Source organism: Dioscorea cayenensis, chromosome 20, assembly GCF_009730915.1.
Source record: "Dioscorea cayenensis subsp. rotundata cultivar TDr96_F1 chromosome 20, TDr96_F1_v2_PseudoChromosome.rev07_lg8_w22 25.fasta, whole genome shotgun sequence".
In the NCBI taxonomy this organism is placed as follows: Eukaryota; Viridiplantae; Streptophyta; class Magnoliopsida; order Dioscoreales; family Dioscoreaceae; genus Dioscorea; species Dioscorea cayenensis.
The window spans coordinates 29,178,708-29,200,352 of NC_052490.1; the positions used below are offsets into that span (position 1 = coordinate 29,178,708).

A 21,645-nucleotide genomic window follows, 5' to 3' on the forward strand; every position below is an offset into this window, starting at 1 on the left:
TGCTTCCTAACAAAATAGGGTAGCTGAACAAAAGCTAATGCATTTGTTGGATGTGGCTTGTACCATTATGTTTCAAATGAATGTCTCGGGTGTTCTTTCGCTGGATGCTGTTCTAATTGCTTGCTATCTTATCAATCTGGTTTCCTCATCTATTATTGGTGGGAAGGTTCCTATTTTTCTTTTATGTCATATATGGTTGTATTTCCTATCTAACCTCATGCGTTTGGTTGTGTATGTTTAGTTCATCAGTTTCTAATTGATAAGTTGTTTCCTCCCTCTGTGAAGTGTGTTTTTGTTGTTTACTCTCGGACTCGGAAAGGTTATCGATGCTATAATTCAAACAAAAGAAGTTACTATGTGTGATGATGTAACATTTTTTTGAGAAATTCCATATTATTCTAAAGAAGGAAAATCCTTGGAACCTATTAGTCTCGATGAAATTCCCTTTACCTACACTTGCATATCCGCCCGTTACTTTTACATCTCCAAGGATAAGACGTGAAACTAATTAGCCGAGACATAAACTCCCCACTGTACAACTTGAAACTAAACCACTCACTTCCATAGAAGATTCTCAACCTCCACCAGAAAATGCTTCATCTGAAGAAGATCCATCACCTAACTATGTGGGCAATCTTCAATTTCCTATTGCTTTCACAAGGCAAAAAGATCATGTCCACCACCTGCTCAGTATTGTATCTCTAATCATCTTTATTTGGACTGAATCATCATTCTCGATAGTTTGCTTTTACACTAGATAGTGTTAATGTTCCTTGAAATTTTGATGAGCCTAATCAGATTCCAGAATGGAGACTTGCCATGGAAGAGGAAATTGTTGCTTTGCAATCAAATAGGACCTGGAAGTTTGTTGATCCACCTTTTGATGCAAATGTAGTAGGTTACAGGTGGATGTTTATTATCAAGTACTCTCACCTCTCACCTCTCACCTGATGGATCTATCAAGCGCTATGAAGCTCGACTTGTTGCAAAAAGATAGACTTATACGGTTCATTACTTTGAGACTTTCTCATCTATTGCATGGCGTAACTCAGGTAGAATGCTAGTGTCTATTGCTATGAATTCTGGATGGCATATTTGAGGAAAAAGAATGAGAGAAAGGCTCAATTTCATTCATGCAAATTTAGGTTACAATAGGAGGTTTGTATACACATGACAACCTAAGAATCAGCAACAAAATCTCCTACAAATCTGGAAACATACAGTCTGAATTTACAGCTAATCAAATCTTCAAAAAAACAGGAAAATATTTTACAATAAAGCTTTCCCAAAATAGTGCACATAATTTTGGTGAATGGATATCTTCCATTCCAAGCTTGCTAATTATGTCTTGAAACATGATGTTTGGCAGACCCTTGGTAAGAACATCAGCCAATTGATCCTTTGAAGAAACAAATAGAGTACAAATTAAGCCACTTTCGAGTTTTTCTTTAATAAAGTGCCTATCAACTTCTATATGTTTCGTCCTGTCATGTTGCACAGGATTGTGAGCTATACTAATAGCATATTTATTGTCACAGTACAACCTCATTGGTCCTTCCCACTTTATCTTTAAGTCATCCAGTATAATCTTCAACCACATCAATTCACAAATTCTCACTGTCATTGATCTAAATTCTGACTTCGCCCTTGACCTTACAACCACATTTTGTTTTTTACTTCTCCGTATTACAAGATTCTATCCTACAAATGTACAGTAGCCCGAGGTTGATCTTCTATCATCTAATGATCCTGCATAATCTGTGTCAGTATAGGCTTCAAGAGTCATGCATTCTACTTTTTTGAACAAAATACTTTTCCTGGGGCTACCCTTCAAGTATTACAGAATTCTGTGACTGCCTTGAGATGCATTTCTTTAGGATTGTGCATGAATCTGCTCACAAGACTTACAGTAAATGCAATATCTGGCCTCGTATGCGTCAAATAAATCATTCTGCCAACTCTTATCAAGTGTTGCATCTTCAAGTGCCATACATAGTCCATGGTTGAAATCAATAGGTATATCCACAAGTTTACAACCTAGCTTCCCTGTCTCTTTCAACAAGTCAAGTACATACTTCTGTTGTGAAACGAAAATTCCTTGTTTTGAGAGAGCCACTTCAATACCAAGGAAGTATTTCAATCTCCCAAGCTCCTTGATATCAAATTCGTTCATAAGTCGTTGCTTTAAGTTTAGCATTTTTTTAGAATTATTGCCTGTAAGTATCATGTCATCTACATACACCAATAATGCAGTCACTTTCCCTGAATCAAAGTGTCTCACAAATAAGGTATGGTCTCCTTGGCTTTGCTTGTATTCTAAGGCAATCATAACCTTGGTGAGTCTTCCAAACTAGGCTCTAGGTGATTGCTTGAGCCCATAGAGCGCCTTTTTCAGCTTATAAACTATACCTTCTTTAGATTCAAACCTAGGAAGAACTTCCATGTATATCTCTTGTTCCAAATCTCCATGCAAAAAAGCATTTTTAACATCAAATTGTTGTAGATCCCATCCAAAATTTGCAGCCAATGACAACAGAACTCGCACCATGCTCATCTTTGCAACTGGTGCAAACGTCTCAAGATAATCGATGCCATAGGTTTGAGTATACCCTTTGGCAACCAACCTCGCCTTGTATCTTTCAATTGAACCATCAAACTTGTACTTCACGGTAAACACCCATCTACATCCAACCAGTTTGACCCCTTTCGGCAACTTAACCAACTCCCATGTATTAGTCTTCACAAGTGTCTCCATCTCCACTTTCATAGCATTCTCCCATTTCTTGTCTCTTAGTGCCTTAAATATTTCTTGGAATGGTTATGGTATGGAGATTACTTAGGAAGGCTCTATGACTTTGGGAAAAGTTTTGGTATGTCAGAAATCGATACATTGGATGTTTAATGCAAGCTCTAGTTCTTTTCTTGAGTGCATTAGGTAGGTCTGCATCATTTAGTCTTTCATGCTCATCTAGGAGTTGCCTAGCTTCGGCTAATGGTGATGACTTTCTGAGTTTATGATATCAATTTCAGGAACCTGAACAGTAGCACGAACAGGAGACTGTAGCTGCACATATTGAAAAATACGAACTTTCTTCCTAAAATAATGCTTCAATGGTTGAGTATTGTCTTCGATTCCCGTATCTGATTCTGATGTATTAACAAAAAGTACAGATGGAGTTGTAACAGAAGCTGGAATTGGAACAGACTCAGATGAGATGGATGGAACAGACATGGGCTTAGAAGAAATGGGCTGAATTTCTGATTTAGTTGGAAATTAAAGAAGAAACAAGTCTTTCGCTTTATCTTTGACGAAATTCTCCTCCGGAGGATGGGTATGTTGAAAGAATGACTCATTTTTTATGAATGTGACATCGCCAATTACAAAAAAATTTCTTGTGAATGAATGGAAACACTTATATACCTTTTGGGTAAACGAATAACCAATAAAGACACAACGAAGAGCATGTGGATCAAGTTTCCCCCTGTTTTGAGAATGGACATGAACAAAGGCAACGCTACCAAAAATTCTGGGAATGAGGTTATTAGAAGCAGAGAAGTTAGGGAAAAAACTTGTAAGAATCTCAATAAGACTTTTGAAATTAAGAACCCTTATGGGAATATTGATCAAATAAGCAACAGTTAGAACAGTTTCCCCCCAATATTGTTTAGGAACGTGTTTGTGAAACAGCAGGGCTCTAGTAATCTCCAAAAGATGGCCATTTTTCCGTTCGGCTCCCCCATTTTGTTGTGGTGTATTGACACAAGAAGACTGGTGTATGATTCCTACTTTCTGGAAAAATGGAGAAAGGATTTGATTTAAGTAATCTTTGGCATTGTCTGAAATAAATTCGTTTGATTTGTACATCAAATTGTGTCTTGATCATGGTATAAAAAATCGGAAAAACAGTATCAACATTAGATTTATTTTTTATTAAGTAAATCTACGCTACTCGAGTACAATCATCAATGAATGAAACAAACCACTTAGCACCAGAAATGTTTGGAACAGTTGAGGGACCCCAAAATATCACTGTGAATAAGAGAGAAAGGATAGAGAGTTCTTGTATTACTTATTGGAAAAGAAACGTGTGTTTGGCAAGTTCACAATCATTGCAATGGAAAGACTCTAGATTGGACCCTGGGAACAATGAAGGAAACATTAACTTAAGAACACTAAAGGAAGGATGACCTAAACGACAATGAAAAAGCCAAATTTTATTGTTGTTTGACATGACCGACTCTGAGAGAAATGTAGTAGATAGGGAATCTTTGACTTTAGCTCTTACACTTTGATTTTCCAGGTAGTAAAGACCGTCCCTTTCACTAGCATGTCCAATCTTCCTCTTCATTCCCTGTTCCTGAAAGACACAATGTGATGGAAAGAACGTTACACTGCAATTGGAGTCTTTGGTGAGTTTTTGAATAGAAACCAAATTTACAGACAATCTCGGAACATGAACATTTTTAAGGGTGAGGAAATTATTAATATAAATGTCTCCTTGGCCTGCTACGGTGGTAACTGATCCATCAGCAATAGTTATCTTTCGGTGGCTAGAGCATGGTATATAGGATGTGAAAAATTTAGAGGTGTAAGTCATAAGGTCAGTGGCTCTAGAGTCAATCACCCAAGTAAATTTTTCTGAGACACTAATAGCACAAGAAGAGGAAGAAATACCTAAAAACGTCAATGAACAAGTATCTGCCGTGGAAGGTCTCTCCAGTGCCTCCAACAAACTTCTCAATTTGTCAATTCCTTCCTTGCGAAATCCTTGTGTTGGGTCATGTGAACCTGAACCTCCTTCATCATGTGGTTGAATGCTCGCAACATGTGCTTGTCCTCTGTCATTGTTGGTCAGGTTGAGTCTCCCGTGAAGCTTCCAGCAACGATCTTTGGTATGGCGATGTTTTTTGCAGTATGTGCAAAAACAGTGAATCCCTATTGAAAGACTTGGGTTGATTGGCTGGAACAAAAGATGAAATAAGGTTGGTTTCTTTTCCTTCAGTAGCCTTCACAACTTTGGACACTATGGCAGATCTGTCTCCTCCATCAGTTTCCATCATAACACTTCTTTTACCTTCCTCAGCACGGATGATCAAAATTGTTTCATTTAATGAGGGCAAGAATGATTTCCCAAAAATCTGTACTCTAACTGCATCAAACTCAACATTGAGACCAGCAAGGAAGTCATAGATACGTTCCTTCTCAACAAATCGCTTTAAACTCGCTGCATCTTCACTACAGCGCATCTGAATACATTGATAGTGGTCTATCTCCTACCACAAGCCTTGCAAAAAACTCGAATATTTAGTGACGGTTCTTGCTACTTCTTTGGCCACTAAAATCTGTCTTAACTTCATAGAATTGGGCAGCATCATTGACCTTGGAATATGTTTGTTGGATAGCATCCCAAATTTCTTTGGTGGATCCGAGAAACATGCATGTATCGCTGATCTCTGGTAGCATCGAATTCCATAACCAAGACATTACCATTGAATCTTGTTCATTCCAAGCAGAAAACTTCGGATCATTCCTTGAAGGACCTGTGCCTATTAAATGGCTTAATTTCCCTCGACCCTTCAAGAAAGTCCAAACAAGCTGAGACCATTTCAAATAATTATTTCCATTCAATCGATAAGCTGCCTGAATATTTTGCAAGTCTCCGGACTGGACAGCGAATACACTCTCTGTTACAGGAGCATCCGATGTTGCTGTGGTTTCCATGGATTCAAACATGATTAAGAGAAAATCAAAAAGATTGACCAGAAAGAAGAGAGAATGGATAAGTGGAACATAAGAAAGGAATTCGGCCAGACAAGAAAAGAATGAACTTGAGAAAAACACTCAGGAAGAAACCTAAATCTCTGATACCATGAGGAAAAAGAATGAGAGAAAGGCTCAATTTCATTCATGCAGAATTAGGTTACAATAGGAGGTTTATATACACATATGACAGCCAAAGAATCAGCAACAAAATCTCCTACAAAGATGGAAACAGACTGCTTGAATTTACAGCTAATCAAATCTCCAAAAAAAAAAAAGAAAATATTTTACAATAAAACTTTCCCAAAATAGTCCACATAATTTGACAATATTTATCAACTTGATATTAGGAATGCCTTTCTATATGGTGATCCCTTCAAGGATGTTTACATCCACCAACCTCCAAGATTTGCCATTCAAAGGAGCAACATTATGCTTGCAAGCCTAAAAAGGCAATATATGGCCTTAAGCAAAGTCCTTGAGCATGGTTTGACAAGTTTAGGAAGGTTATTGAAAACTTTGGATTTTTACGTTTCTTCGCCGATTACTTAGTTTTTACTATGCATCAAGATTCTGGCTCTGTAATTTTTATTGTGTATGTTGATGATATTCTCATAACTGGGAGTGGCAAACATGGTATTGAAGATACTAAGCGCTTCCTTCACTCTCAATTTGTGACAAAAGATCTTGGTCTACTCAAATACTTCCTTTGCATTGAAGTCACTTCTACTGATGATGGTACTATTCTTTCACAGAGAAGATATGTTCTTGATTTATTAATTGAAGTTAAACTTTTCGACTGTAAGTCCGTATCTACCCCAATGGATCCAAAAGAATCTATATGATCCTAATAGTCCAAACTATTTAGATAGTCAACGTTACCGGGCTCTTGTGGGAAAACAATTGTACCTTACAATCACCTGACCAAATATATCCTTCGTTGTAGGCAAAGTCAGCTCATGGACAAACCTAAACAAGTTCACTAGAATGCGGTGTATCATATACTTTGCTATCTGAAGTCTTCCCCGAGTAATGACTTGTGCTTTAAATCTCATGGGCATCTTAACATTGTTGGCTTTTCATGCTGATTATGCAAGATCTAACGAACAGACACTCAATCACTGGATATTGTATTCATGTTGGTGGCAATCTTATCACTCGGCTAAGTAAAAAGTAACATGTCGTTTCTCAGTTCTGTGCTGAGTCCTAATATCGGGCAATGGCCCATACTACTTGTGAATTATTATAGATTTCTTCCTTACTGACATGGGTATATTAGTCCAACATCCTATACCTATGTATTGTGACGAGAAGGAACAACTTCCATTGCTAATAATCCTGCATTCCATGAACACACAAAACATATCAAGGTAGATTGCCACTTCATTCGTGATGTTGTGATGTGTAGTCAGATATGCACTCCATTCCTACCATCATCGTAACAACTACCTGATATTTTCACGAAGGCGCTTCCAAAGGCTCAGTTTATGAAGATTTTGTCTAAGATGGGCATGCAAGATGTATATGCTCCAGATTAAGAGGGGTTAGAAGAATTATTTTATATTTCTTTGACCCTTTGACCTGTTGAATGTATAGACTCTTTATATAGACCCTACTTCAGCTGTTGTAATCAGTGACTTCTTTTCAAAAAAGTTTCAACAGTAACAAATTTCCACGCACTTCTGCCTCGTTTAAGTGGGACTTCATCATGGATTACGTCAAGCCATGCTTAAATACTGAAGTAAAGCAAGATAGGGTGAAGAATAAGGCATTGCTGCTTTCTAACATGCAAGTCGCATACAACTATTATCAATCCAAGTGCCAGAAGTGATACCATCAGGAAAGTGGATATACGTACCAAACAGATTTAATAGTATCCCCAGAAAAGCCTTTGCTTTAGCTCAGGAGTATGCCTCTGCTGCTACTAATCAAAAAGGAAAAAACCTCCTTGTCACTAATTTCTCTATATTGATAATCATTTCCTTTTTTCTGCAGCTTTCTGTGCTAGAGATTTCTCCACTGAGGGTGCTGGTTTTTATATTACAGGTGCTAATTATCATGTTTCTCTGGCAGGTTGTAGCCCTATCTCTCCAAACTCGGAACTTGATGCTGAATCAAAGGTTCTCCTCTTAGTTTTCAGTGTGCAGCTTTACAAGGAATTCAATGCCAACACATTTTTATTGCCTGACCAGCTCTTCATGAAGCCATTCATTCTAATGATCGGGACAATGCCTGCCGTGCTAACTCTTCCATTGAGCTTCTCAAATATCTTATTCTTGATCTTGGTAGTCCTAGTATTCATCTCATTCCTAGGTGCCGGTGTATTATTGCTTCCCGTTTGGCTTGTCATAGCATTTCATTACACTCTCTTGCTATTTCATCAAGGTCATGACTTACCAAGATGGATCATGAAGTTAATTCAAGCCAATGGTTTTCTTATGTAATTTTGTTTGGTTTTTTGTTTCTTTTTCCTTTCTTTACCTGTTGGTCTGTTTCTAAGTTTTAATCTCTTGTGTTTCTTTGTTTTTTTTCAATAAAGCAAGGAGAGCCAACCTATCTTGTTGCTCTGCTGAAGATCAAGGCTACCAAGAAGATCGAAATCCCGGATAAAGTTTCAACGATCTTAGAGTAAAAGAATGTAATGCCCAATGTACTCCCTAAGATATTTCCATTAAGGGAAGAGTGGATATCAACATCGACTCAAACCAAGCATGGAACCTCCTGCAAAGGCTCCACATTGAATGACCCTAATTGAGTTGCAAGAACTAAAAAAAACAACTAGCTAAATTCTTGGATGTAAGATTGATAAAACCCTCAAAACCCCCGTATGATGGCCCAATACTTTTCAGAAGAAGCAAGATGGATAATTACAATTATGAATCGACTATAAAGCTTTGATAAGGTAAAAATGAAGAACAAGATCTAATTTCATTGGATTGGGACCTCTTGGATTGCTTAAGCAAGGCATAACACTTCTCCAAATTGGACTTGTATTCGAGATATTGGCAAGAGAGGATTATTGAAAAGGATGAACCGAAGACCATATGCATGACATAATACAGTTTGTATAAGTTTTTAGTGATGCTTTTCGGCTTAGCCAATGCTCTTACTACCTATAATTTAGTGTATGATATCGTTTCCAGCCATATTGACCGTTTTGTGGTAGTGTATTTAGATGATTATATTTATAGCAAGTCCTTTGAGGACCGCTTGTCCCCAATTGATTCAATTTGTCTAGGCAGAGGATGGGCTAACTTTATAGGAGCCTAGAGAAGTGTGAATTTGCCAAACAAACACCATGTTTTTAGTCACAAGGTGTCTAATCGCGAAGTGATGGACAAGCGGAAAGTGAAAGCAGTCTCGGACTGGCTTACGCCAACTAAGGTAATGGAGTTATGATCCTTCCTCGGCTTAGTAAACTATTCCAGAAAATTCATCAGGACTACTTCAAGAAGGTTGCTCCTTTCACTGATCTCTTGAAGAATGATCAACCTTCACAATGAATCAGTTCATGCCAAGAAGCATTTGACAAACTCAAGCACAGCACAATAAGTGGGCCGATATTCAAAGTTATTAAAAGTGAAAGGCGCATCAAGGCGCTAAGGGGTCATATCACCTTGGTGCAAGCTACAACCGCGCATTTTTTTTAAGCTAAGTGAAGCAAAGTTTAAAGTTCATAAATTTCATAATATATACAAAAATTTCATAAAATAAGAAAAATCAAAGTATAAAGTTCAAACTTGAATAAAACATGCATAAATCGAAATAACATATTATCAATGTACAAGAAAATCACCACTACTACTACTTTACTACTATTAAGCAATACTATTATGCTAAGAAATCCTAATCACTATCAAGTTCAATAGCTTCATCATTTCTGCATCACTATCTTCAGACTCATTGTCATATTCATCACCCTCATCTTTATATTTTCTTCTTCTTCTTCAAATTCAGACTCTGCATTTCTAAGACTAAGAGAATCAATGAGCCTATCTTTCCTTTTATCAGAAGACTTTTTTCCACTTCACTCGGCCTAACACATAAAGTGGATGCTGATATCACAATTTCCTTTTAGTTAACCTAGTTTAATAGACTGGTTCTCCAACTCCACTAGCCATACCAACCACATCCCATGTCAAATCATTTTAGTTAACCTAGTTTAATAGACTGGTTCTCCAACTCCACTAGCCATACCAACCACATCCCAAGTCAAATCATCATTCCCAAACACCAATTGAATTTCTTCGTTGGATTCCTCATCCATTCTACCCATCAAACTTTCATTACTATCACCTACATTTCTCAAAGAATTTGGATCGATATGGCCTTGAGCATTTGATCTACGCTTCAATGCCCGATTGTACTTCACAGGCACTAAGGGTAAAGCACTGAACAATGGACACTAAGCAAGTAACCTAAAAGCCCTTTTGTTCTCAAATGTTGAGATTTAATTTGATGATTATCTAATGGCTCATATTTGTCCAAGCTCTATTAAAAACTAATAAAAAAAAAAAGAAAAAAGAAAAAAAAGAAAAGGTTGCACTTAACTAAGGCTTTTCAAATTGCTTCAAGCCTTAAGACAAAGTGCATGTTTAGGGCAACTCTTTTAACGTCACCCGCCTTCGAGACTCCAAGACACCTAGACTAGAGCCTTAGGCGTCTCACGCCTGAGGCACTCCTTAGCAATGCTAATGTTGAAACTACCTGACTTCAAAATACAACTACAACTCACAGCAATGTTTTGGACAAAGCCATTGGTGGTGTCCTCATGCAGAAAAACAACTTGGTGGCATCTGAGAGCCAGAAGCTCAGCAAGGTGAAGAAAAAGCATTCCATTGACGAGAAGCCGGATGTCATTCATTGTCTTCAAGTTTGGAGGATGTGCCTTCTCGGAACTAAGTTCTTATCAAGATGAATAATGTAGCAAATACTTTATTTGCCACGTAGAAGAAACTTACTTAAAGGCGAACATGCTAGCAAGAGTTTTTGCAAAAATATGAATTTGAATGATAGCACAAACTAGAGAGACAACTAAGGATGCACTAGGAAAGCAAGTGGTGGAATATACTGATGCTTTGTCACAAGTACAATGTTTGTGGCACCCATATGAGACACAACAAAGGAAGAAGATGATTGATACCAAAAGTTGGCCAAAGACATGGAGGAGGGCGTCATGTGGCAGTGTTACTGGAAAATGATCTCCTTCATGTGAAACAAGGAAGGTTTTTTGTGCCAAAGAATGGCAGAGGAAAATGACCTCCTTCATGTGAAATTTTCTATTGCCAAGCATCCATAAACCGATAGGAAGACAAAGTAAATAAATGCGTTACTTAAGGAGAACTATCAGCATTTTGTGACAGCTGAACTGGGTTAACCCGCTAGATGCCACCCAGTTGTCTTGAAACTTACGTCAATATTTTACTACAAAAAAAAAAGTTTATTTGGCCAGCAATAAGATTCCAGCCTCAACTCTACATGAAATTGCAAGGCAGCCCGCTAGAGACAAGTGCCCTGCAGCATATCATCTTGGACGAAGCCACCTGGAGTTATTGTTCACTGCAGAATAGTTTAGCAAAGGAAGCAAGATGAATTAAGCAGTACACAAACGAAGACAAGGCTTTGGAATTCTCAATTCAAGATAGGGTTTGGATGAAAATCATTCCACACGTATAGAAGAAGCTGCACAAGAGAAAAAAGCACCAAAGCCACATTCAAAGATGTAAAGTCCTTTTGAAGTCTAACAAATGGAAATGTATATAGATTGAAACTGCCAAATATCAACTGTGTGACCGTAACAACCAGATTACCAATGGTCAAGGGCTTGACTGTAACAACTGTGTGAGACAGGTGTGAATGACGCTCACATACACATGCGACAAGTATGCATGTGTCCCAATATTAACGCAGAGTGAAGAGTTCTACATAAAGGGCTCTGGCTAGCAATTGTAAAGGCAACCAAGTCTGAGTTGCATATACTCTTATTCACAATTATAAAGAGAAATCAACTGCATAACCTTTAAAAACTTCTTGTGCCTTTGCATGAGATTATTTAGTTTTCTTCCTCTTTATCTCCTCAGCCTAAGTGTGCAAGATTGGGATCCATTAAGACCAACCATAGTGCCACCTATACGCTTTCATTTTCATACTTTACAGGATACAGTAAGCGCAGCCTTATCAAAGCATGTGAAAGAATTTCTCATATCTAACCATGATAAATGACCCATCAGATAGGTCTTGTGAATGCATCAAGAACCATCATCAGAGAACATATGTTACAAAATTAAATTACTTGTTACAATATTCAGAAGAAACGTTGGTGATGCATGTCAGCAAATATTCTCCAGAAAGATGAAAAATAATAGCATATGTAAATTTGTAATTAATTACCTGTTGATGACCAGTTAAACGGGCTTTTGGATGCTTGCTTACAGAAGGTTCCCACAGAATCATTGTAAAATCATCAGAACCTGAAACCAGCCTTTCTGGAGCATTTCCTTTCATTTTATCGTATCTTTCTAGAGCTGCCTGATATTGAGATATAGATAAATATTGAACCATGCATAAGGACCACAAAATAGAAAATAAAATGGTTTTCATGCAAGAATTTTGACAAGAAAATGGTATCAACTGAGAAATTCACATGAACTTGAACACCTCTTCTAATATCCTGATGTAATATCAGAATCACACAAAATATAGATTTGAAATTTCAGCAATTACAAACATAAAAATTATGTTGCTCATGAGCATATATATTGGTAAAAAGGCCTGAGATGAGTTTCAAATTTTAAAGATGAATGAAATTACACTGAGTGATCTGCTTACTGAGTAAAAAGCATTGGAATTAATGTACTACAGCAAAAAAGTAAAAAAAAAACACATTTTGGATAAAGTTTTACATAACTAACATATTTGCTAGAGTTAAACTTAAGCAGATTTTGAGGAAACAGTTTATGTGGTAAAAGAACATGTTAATCGTCAACTATATACAAAAGCCCCACTATCGCCATTATGTTCCATTTACAGAGGAACATTTCTTAGTACAATTTAAAGCTTATAAATTTGTGCCTTTTCCTAAAAAAAAATTAGTATCTGCATGTTTTGCTTCATTTGAGCTATTTGGTTCTGTGCATTGCAACTTGCTGGAATGCAGGACAGAATTAATATCAAAAAGTTATAAGCAACCAAGATGATCCATAAGCATTTAATCCCACTAAAAAGAACAAATTTTAGCTTGTTTGCATGATAAACATAGATTTTAAACTGATGCTAATCAAAACAAAGGATAATCAACCATAGACGACTAGTTAAATAGAAGCGTGTAAATGACATCATAAGAGCAGCATACCACAAAAACTCAATACTCACCGCTTTCATTTCCTCTGGGGATGAATATGTCTTTCCAGTGTGATCAAAAGGACCAGTTCGAAGAGTATATTCAGTGCTCAAAGCAAGAGAGTTAACCCAATGTCCATGCCCCTGAAAGTTGATGAATTAATGTTGAGAACTTGACAGAATCAGACTCACATTGTAACATGTTTTAGCTGAATAAGAATACTAAAATTTGAAGTTATAACACAAAAACTGCAAATTCAAAGATTACAGAGTCATGAAATTTTAAAAATCCAATCTCACAGATCAATCAAATTCAAAAACTCAGTGTACCCTCACTACAATGATGTCTATCACAAATTGCTTACAACAAGCATTGCAAATTCCCAGAATCCCAGGGTGTTGTTCTAGTACAGCCATTAGGTGGAACATAAATAAACTTCCCCAACTGCCTCCCGACCTTCAAGGGATCAAACTGATATTATTTTCCAGTCCTTTCCAACGTCAACTTGAGCTTATAAGTTTAATGGAAACCAAATTTAAGCACTGAATTATTGACAAATTAACAAAGGATCATCTTGTTTCTGTAATCAAACCCTTTATTCATCAAGCCAGGTGACACAGCCATTGCTTGTGTGCACCGTCTGGTTATTAGGAAAATCAACCTGGGTAGGCATACTAACTGGTTCTTGAAAATTAATTGTAAGTTACAGTCACTTAAATAGATGAAATTCAATAGCTCCACCATATATTATTCCCCCAAATATGCATTTTTAGTAAGTTAATGGATCATATACTTATCTAAAGAGCAATAACAAACTAAGCTATAACTGCAGTTGGTCATGTGAGGACACTAAAAATTTATTTTATACTTTAACCAGAAAACCCAACCTTCCAAGTGTATCTGCTGCAGTAAAAGCAAACCCCAGCAAAGGAGGAGCTTCTTAGAGAAGATCAATGGAGGAGACTGTCACAATATAAAAAGAAAACTTGGCAAATGTTTAATTAACATATAGGTTTCATATAAATGGAAATGTCATGCATTGAAAGAAGCTTTCTACATTGCCCTTGCTTCTTCTAGAGAAAGTGGTAGATAATCTCTTACAAATATAATCATAACTAGATAACCAGAGATATAACAATAATTTTATGCTGCTTAAAGTTAACTAAGAATAGGCTACACAGAGATCATTTAAGTATTACATCATGAAAAGAAGTAAATTTGTCTTTGTAAGAGGAAAAAAAAGCCTGCGTCAAGCTAAAGATTTTAAAAAAAAAAAAAAGTGTATTGCCTTTAATGACATTCTCAGACCAAACCATCAAAACAAACAACTCCAAAATCAGGCTATAATTGCTGAAAAGACAAGGACTTAAACAACATGAGCTAATAATTAGCAAACATGGCTGCATTACCTTTAATTCACGGATCAACTTTCCCTGAGTTGTTTCCCATACCTTGATTGTACAATCCTGTGAGCTGCATGATTTGCATGAAACATGTCAAAGACAACCATAAAGATTGCACTTAATCACTAGTTAAGCATTAAATATTAAAAACATTTAAGTCCAAAAGCCACCATGAAAGTTGGGAACACAGTAGCATAGAAGTTAAACATTCATCTTAATTGTACAATAGTTACACACATAAAGCATAACCATATTAATATTTAATTCAAAAATTGGTATCCATGTAAAAAACAAAGGGCTAAGAGGCGAAAATTCCAGATTCTAGACTCTTCCCATAAATATTGCCTTCAGTATCATTTTGTAAACCATGCACTGGGAACAACACTGCCAAGGTCTCAGAAAAAATCACTTAACCCCAGCATGTCTTTGTACAAAGCAGCTTAGATGAAACCCTCCAGTGGTGTATAAGCCATCTTAGCACAGAATCCCTAAATGAAAATCATATTTTTGGAATTTTCAATGGGGAAAACCAAATGTAACGTATGTAAATCTATTTTTTAAGCCAATAAAAAGGAATCAACAAGTGTGTGGACCTTTCCTTTGGTCTCACTCTCAACAGAGAAGGTAAAGAAAAGCGAGCAGAATTCTACAACAGATCAATCAGCAATTGTAGTTAGAAGGAACACAAAAGTAACAGTTACAATGTGATCAGAGAACTCATAATAAAATAAACTTTACTACATAATTTACATATGAGAGAAATTGTAAAATCCTCCTGACTAGAATAGATTACCATTTTTAAAATACAAGTGGAATCTCACTGTGTCAGTTTAGAAATTAACTTAAAAGAATGCATGTACCTCGTGTATATCATTCCATCACCACCCCATTTCACACATGTCACCGCAAGGGTATGTCCAGTAAGAGACATAACGCACTTCCTCAAAGAAACATCCCAAACACGTGCGTCTCCATCCTTACTGGAACTAACAAAACGGCGACATGGAGCCTGCAAGTGTGCAGGTTCCCACGAAATACCAGTAATCCACTTTTTGTGGCCCTAAGTTGAAAACAAAATATTAGGCTTTTTTAACAGAACATATCAGTTAAAATAGGAAGAAAAATAAATACATGAATCCTGCTAAAGCATGGTTTACAACTTTAAATATAACCCAAAAATTTACAACATTCAACAAAGATTAGGGAAACAACATTAATTAGAACTGGCTTTAACAAAGGATGCAATAATCAGAAATCAAGAGTGGAGCTTGGGTTAGTGGTGATCTTATCCACCTCAGCAGAGGTATAATATTTCGATGGTGGAATTGGTATCATGGTTAACATAGAAACTACAGCATAACCAAGAAGCAATAATCAATAAATCAAGGGTGGAGCTTGGGTTAATGGTGATGTTATTCGCCTCACCACAGGTATAATACTACCGATGGTGGAATTGGTATCATGGTTCACAAGGAAACTACAGAATAACCAAGAAGCAAAATAATTTAAGAGATGCTAGAAACCAAGTCTTATAATTGGAGGCAAGGTTCAATATAGTCCAGTGGAGATCAGTGGCTCTAATAAAATTATCATGAAGCAAGGGCAGGGCTCATAAAAGAGGAAATTGCTACCTCAGAAAAAAGGATAGTAAGTTGAATGCTTTCTGACAATAGTCAAGATTACTTAGCCACAAAATTGAGTAAAATTTCCATGATAATTCAAGACATGTCACCTAAATAAGACGGGACAACATGTAACTCTCATGTACTGAGCTAAAGCTCGATATGAGACCTATTGATGCAAGAATTAGCTCCGAAAGATTAAGAAAGCACCAGATACAGCCATGACACAACCACAAGAACCAAGATTTGATGGGAAAAGGCAACTTAATCTCATCTTGTTGTCAAAGTGCAACAACAACAACTTGATTTGCACACAATTAGATATAACTAAGGTCCCTATTGATATAATACCGTTGTCTTCCACCTCTTCGCACAAAAGAGAATGACATAAAAAGCTAAATCAGCTTCTATATCCATAACCATACATCAGCATTTGGCACCAACAGCATTTCCAAAAATTTTGCATTTTCAACATCCCCAGCAATGAATAAGAACAGGTTATACCATTTAAACCAAAGAGTTGATACCAAAAGAAGACTCAAAGGGCGTTTGGTTGGGGAATACGGATGTTGGGTTAAAGAATTTTTTTCAAATATTGGGTTGAAGGGAAGCTTTTATATGAGCTAACCAAAGTATGACTTACTTGATACTAATAAAAATTAAATTATTATTTTTACTAAATAATTATTATTATTTATGAATAATAATAATAATAATAGTTTAGCATTGATTATTAAATATATTTATTTAAAACATAAAATAAAACCCTTAACATCATATCCAACTTGTTTGGATGGGGGAGTAGTACTTATCCTCAACCAATGTATGTGATCTGTGATGTCAATATTGAAGATCCTTGGCCAAAAGCATGGTTTAGAAAATTGCAGACCACCTCAAACCAAAGAGAATCTCAATGGTGGAGGACTGATCAAAATAGTGAAATAAATAGAAATACATAGGCATGTGATAGTACTACACAAGGTTTACATAAACATTACACCACCTCCTTTGAACGTGACGCACAGATGAGAGCCAACTAAACCATACTAAAATCATACATACCCACCTAGTTTCAACATAGGTGTATCACGCAAGATTCATCATGATAAACTTGTTTGAAAACACTTCAAATCACTAATTAGTCATATAAGTTGGACAAAAAAAACTAGTGTGATAAATAATGTAAAGTGAAGATATCGTGACTTTACTGTAAGTGGACTGCCAAACTGTCTGCCAGTTTGTGGGTCCCAAATTATAAGTTCTCCAGCCTTGCTTCCACTAATGAGATATTTACCATCTGGAGACCATGCAATAGAGAGCACCCAGTTTTTATGTCCTAAACAAGGCATAGTAGACAAAATTGAATTATTACCATCTGAAGGTCAGCCACTTAAATAAAAGGAAGTAGTAAACAAACATCAAAACATCACAGAAACAATAGCGTACCAAAAAAATAAATAAATAAAGCCTCCCATGATTAAATCACATATTAAGGATGACCAAATATACATGGCAGATACTTATTTAATTGGGAGGCACTCACTGGGCAAGTTAACTCTTTCTGCCACAGACAGTAACATACACATAAATGCTGATGCACATAAACACATATATCAGTGCAGCTATTATAAAGCTTTTCAGATGGTGATCCTTTAGATGTCAAGACAATAAGAAAAGGATCAAGTAGAAAATTTAAAACCCTAAAGACAATCCTATGATGAGCATCCTAGTTATGGATAGATTATATTAAAACCAAACACTTTCAGAGGAATTAAATCTAGCTTATGGATCAGAAATATTATTGGATCATGATAAGCATCAGATACACATGTAGAAGCGCTGCTGTTTTTCAACTGACTGCAGTCAGTTTTTTTTTACATAGCAACTTATGAAAATGAGAAGACGAGAAAAAGGTAAGGGATTTATGTAGGGCTCAGGCAATGTAAAGAATTAAACAAAATTTGAATGCAGTAAATGTAATGGAAAGATAATTTTCCACTGGGAGAGGGTTGAATTAAAGGAAGATTGAAATGGAAAAGCTAGTTTCAACTTTACAAAACATGAATGCAAGACCTGTACAGATATCTATTGATACAGCCATAATTAATTGGTAAACAATATGTTGCCAATCAAGTCATTAAAAACTAAAACTCTTTCCCTAATCACAATGGAAGCTTTATATTGATGATGGTCTAAAAACAGCTAGTAAGGAAATAGAAAGTCACAAATGAAAAAATCAACAAATATTTAATTTCATCTGATAAACACATTTTTTCTTCCTTCAATAGAATCTTTACATCATCTGTATGAAAAGAAATCCTTAAATGTTATTCTGAATATAAACCGGCCCAAATTATCGTAGAAACAAAATGGTTCAAATACAAGACAATCAGATGTCACAAGTCTAGTTATGGGAATGAAACTTAAGTTTGGATGTCCGACTATACTGAGCCTCCTTTTTTTTAAGTTATGAAAATTGACTTAAAAGTAGAAATCTCTCAATTGCAGCAGTTCTAAATAAAATATGGTACTAAACATACACGGTAAATTCGAAAATGAGCTATTTTGATCTGCACTATTCATGGCTCAAACTAATCCAATAAGCTTGTACAGTGATAATTCCGTGTCACTTGATCATAAGGGCACTCCACTTAGGTCATCATTTGGTGAGGTGCTGTCACCCTTGACGCAATCAACAAGGTGAAGAAATCCAGGTGTGAACTGGAAATTGTCAAATCTTCTATTTTAATTGTGCTTTTATTATGATTAGTTTTTTTTCATTGACTATTATCACTGCAAAGCCCATAACTGATTGATGTTGCATCACAGTTTGTCTATAAAGTGACTTCAAAGCACTACATTACAGCATTGTGAGACCACATTGAAATTATGAATATGATTGGACCTTATGCAGTGTAAAATTAAATTCAGCCACAGCATTTCCTCAAGTCTTTCAACTTTTCCAAGGCATCTACACATCTCCAGAGAACAATAATTCCAATACATAGTGCAAAAAAGAAACACACTCATCTGTTCTCTTGAAAAAGACATTCCTTAGGCACTTGTATCTCTCCTAGATGTCATAAAGGGGTTGAGGGTTGACTGGGATCCATGGTACCAATGAAAATTACAAGCTAGACAATAAGAACAGATTTCTCCAAAATAAAATAATAAAATAATAATAATTAAAAAGCAAACCACGAAGAATCGTGCTTAATCTAAAAGATTAGATGTAGTCATGTTGAGCCTTCCCAAACAAATAAATAACAAAAAACTTCAAGTCTGAAACATTGACACTCTAGATGCTTCCAAAGATAAGCTCCATGACTAATAAGAATGAGTTCCGTAAATAAGTGCAAAAAATATAATGTACAATCATAGAATCACGTTCACCGGATGATAGGAACCAAATAAATAAAGTTGTACATTTAAAAAAGTTGTTCACGGGAACAGTAACAACTTGGCACCACAATGATTCAGTGAAAAACAGAATATACCAATTCAACTGGTTTAAATTGTACATTCATTCTGAAATGAGAACAGTTAGGGCGTAGGAGTGCATGCATTAAAAAAGCACTGTAAGGATCTGCAAGACTTACCAGAACATGTGAAGAGTGGTGTCTGTGTATTGAGGTCCCACAATCGAACAGTAGTATCACCCGAACCACTTGCTAAGCTTCTGCCATCAGGACTAAAGACAACAGAAAGTACAGCTTCCGTGTGGCCTGTACATATGTAAGAATTGAGAAATTCTAGGGCCAAGTTACAACTAGAAACAAGAAAATAGTCAGAAAAGTTGTCGAGATTTTGGTATGAGTATCAATAAGACACAAAACAAACTGCCAGATAAAATTCTATTAAAAAGCAACATGCAACCCCCCACTAGTGTAATCTAAGAAATGACTTACCAATACGAGATTCTTAGATGTGTGTGCCAGACTAATGCAAATTTGAGATTCTAGGATGTGTAAAATTGCGTCAAGTGCAATACCCATTGTTATATTTACTCATCAATATGTTGAAAGAATCAATATTTTAACAGTTCATGGGCAATTTATGAAAGGTATCTTGAGCTAGTTAAATAATCAAATGAAATAGCTCATAATTGACCATGAAGGAGGTATATTATAGGATATGCATCCAAAAATAAAATGATAATTTCTTTCAACAGTAAAACCAACAAACTATCTGTAAATTAGGATACAACAATTTATACTTCCATGTGATTTAAGTAACACTGAAACCTCAAAAACAGGTTACCAAACAGAGCCCTTAAACCATCTTATACTTCAAAAGAATTCCTTTCAAAAACCATAGCTTACTGTTAACAGAAATCCTTAATAAAATGAGGTCATAGAAAGAAGGCACTACCAAATTCATTTCTTGAACTAAAGAAGATAAACAAAAGGATAAGCAATGAAAATTACCAGCAATGGTGGCAGAGCACCGATTGACAGGACGGATACGGAAAATTGCTTGAGGTTGGTAGACTATGCGCAATACCTTCTCCACCGAAACTGCATTAAGCATCCATATGAATAAGGAACAAAATTTGAGCCTACAAGATTTCTCCAAGAACTTGCAGAAATCATTAATATCAATAAATTAACAAAAATGGAGTATTTAATTGAAAAATTATCTCCAATTATGTCACCTTTGTTCTTTTGCAAGTAAGCCCCCAACTGTCCAACAAGCTCCTGGTCCGAAATATAAAATGCATATGGCAGCCTTTCCTCCTACACTCCACCATTAAAAAAATAACTTTCTTGGTAAGAAAACCTCCAAAAAAAAATTTTCAAAATTTCTAAAATACCTGATTAGAGTGAAACCAAGAAACGCAAATTTAATAGAGGATTGCTCACATTGCTGAGTAGCTTGTTGACGATTTCTTGTAGCTGGGGAGGGCCAACGTTTTGAGGGAGATAAAGCGAAGATCCAAGGGGCTCCCCTTCGGGATCGGTGAGTAGACACATAACGTTGTTACCGCTACTCGTCTCGCTCCCCTGCATCTCCCCCGCCTCCATCATCTTCACGTCCGCCATCGAACACCAGCTCAGCTCGCAAGAACGACGAGGTTTTGGTTTCTAGGGTTTCAGAGCTTAAACCCGAGAAACCAAGATACCAATGCGCCAAAAAGAAGGCAACATCCATCAATTTAACAATTAAACCCTTCGTTATTAACTCATTAATAAAAAGCCCCTGCATTTCCTTTGTTTGAGCACAACCACTGGCTCTATTTTTTTATCAAATAAACATTGATTTATTTTTTCTTCGAAGTACCGTTAAAATATATCTCTCTATATATATATATATATAAAGCATTTTATATTTACTTCTAACATATTTGATAGTGTGCCACTGTTATTTGGTTACATTGAAATTTTACACCGTTCAAATAGTAAATTAGTATTTTGAAAATAGAAAATAACTCTAGTATAGATTTTCAAAGGGGTTATTTGTATAAATTTCTTATACTATATGGGCAATTTTGTTTTCATAAAATATAAAAATATTATTAAA

General features: G+C 36.0%; 1 protein-coding gene across 3 annotated transcripts in view; it reads right to left on the reverse strand.

Moving 5' to 3' along the window:
* LOC120251813 (notchless protein homolog) overlaps positions 1-21,262 on the reverse strand; it is a 28,897-nt gene extending 7,635 nt beyond the window's left edge. The window contains exons 1-9 of one of the 3 annotated variants that reach the window (XM_039260466.1): positions 20,988-21,262; positions 20,780-20,861; positions 20,553-20,642; positions 19,725-19,850; positions 17,334-17,461; positions 15,364-15,512; positions 14,510-14,573; positions 13,133-13,243; positions 12,152-12,289 (exon numbers count right to left, since the gene is read on the reverse strand). In XM_039260466.1, coding sequence (XP_039116400.1) covers positions 12,152-12,289; positions 13,133-13,243; positions 14,510-14,573; positions 15,364-15,512; positions 17,334-17,461; positions 19,725-19,850; positions 20,553-20,642; positions 20,780-20,861; positions 20,988-21,167 — 1,068 coding nt within the window. In that variant the 5' untranslated portion in view covers positions 21,168-21,262. Of the gene's footprint in view, positions 1-12,151; positions 12,290-13,132; positions 13,244-14,509; positions 14,574-15,363; positions 15,564-17,333; positions 17,462-19,724; positions 19,851-20,552; positions 20,643-20,779; positions 20,862-20,987 lie in introns of all 3 variants that reach the window. The other 2 variants (XM_039260465.1, XM_039260464.1) reach the window with 2 other exon arrangements.
* Positions 21,263-21,645: the final 383 nt, after the last annotated feature.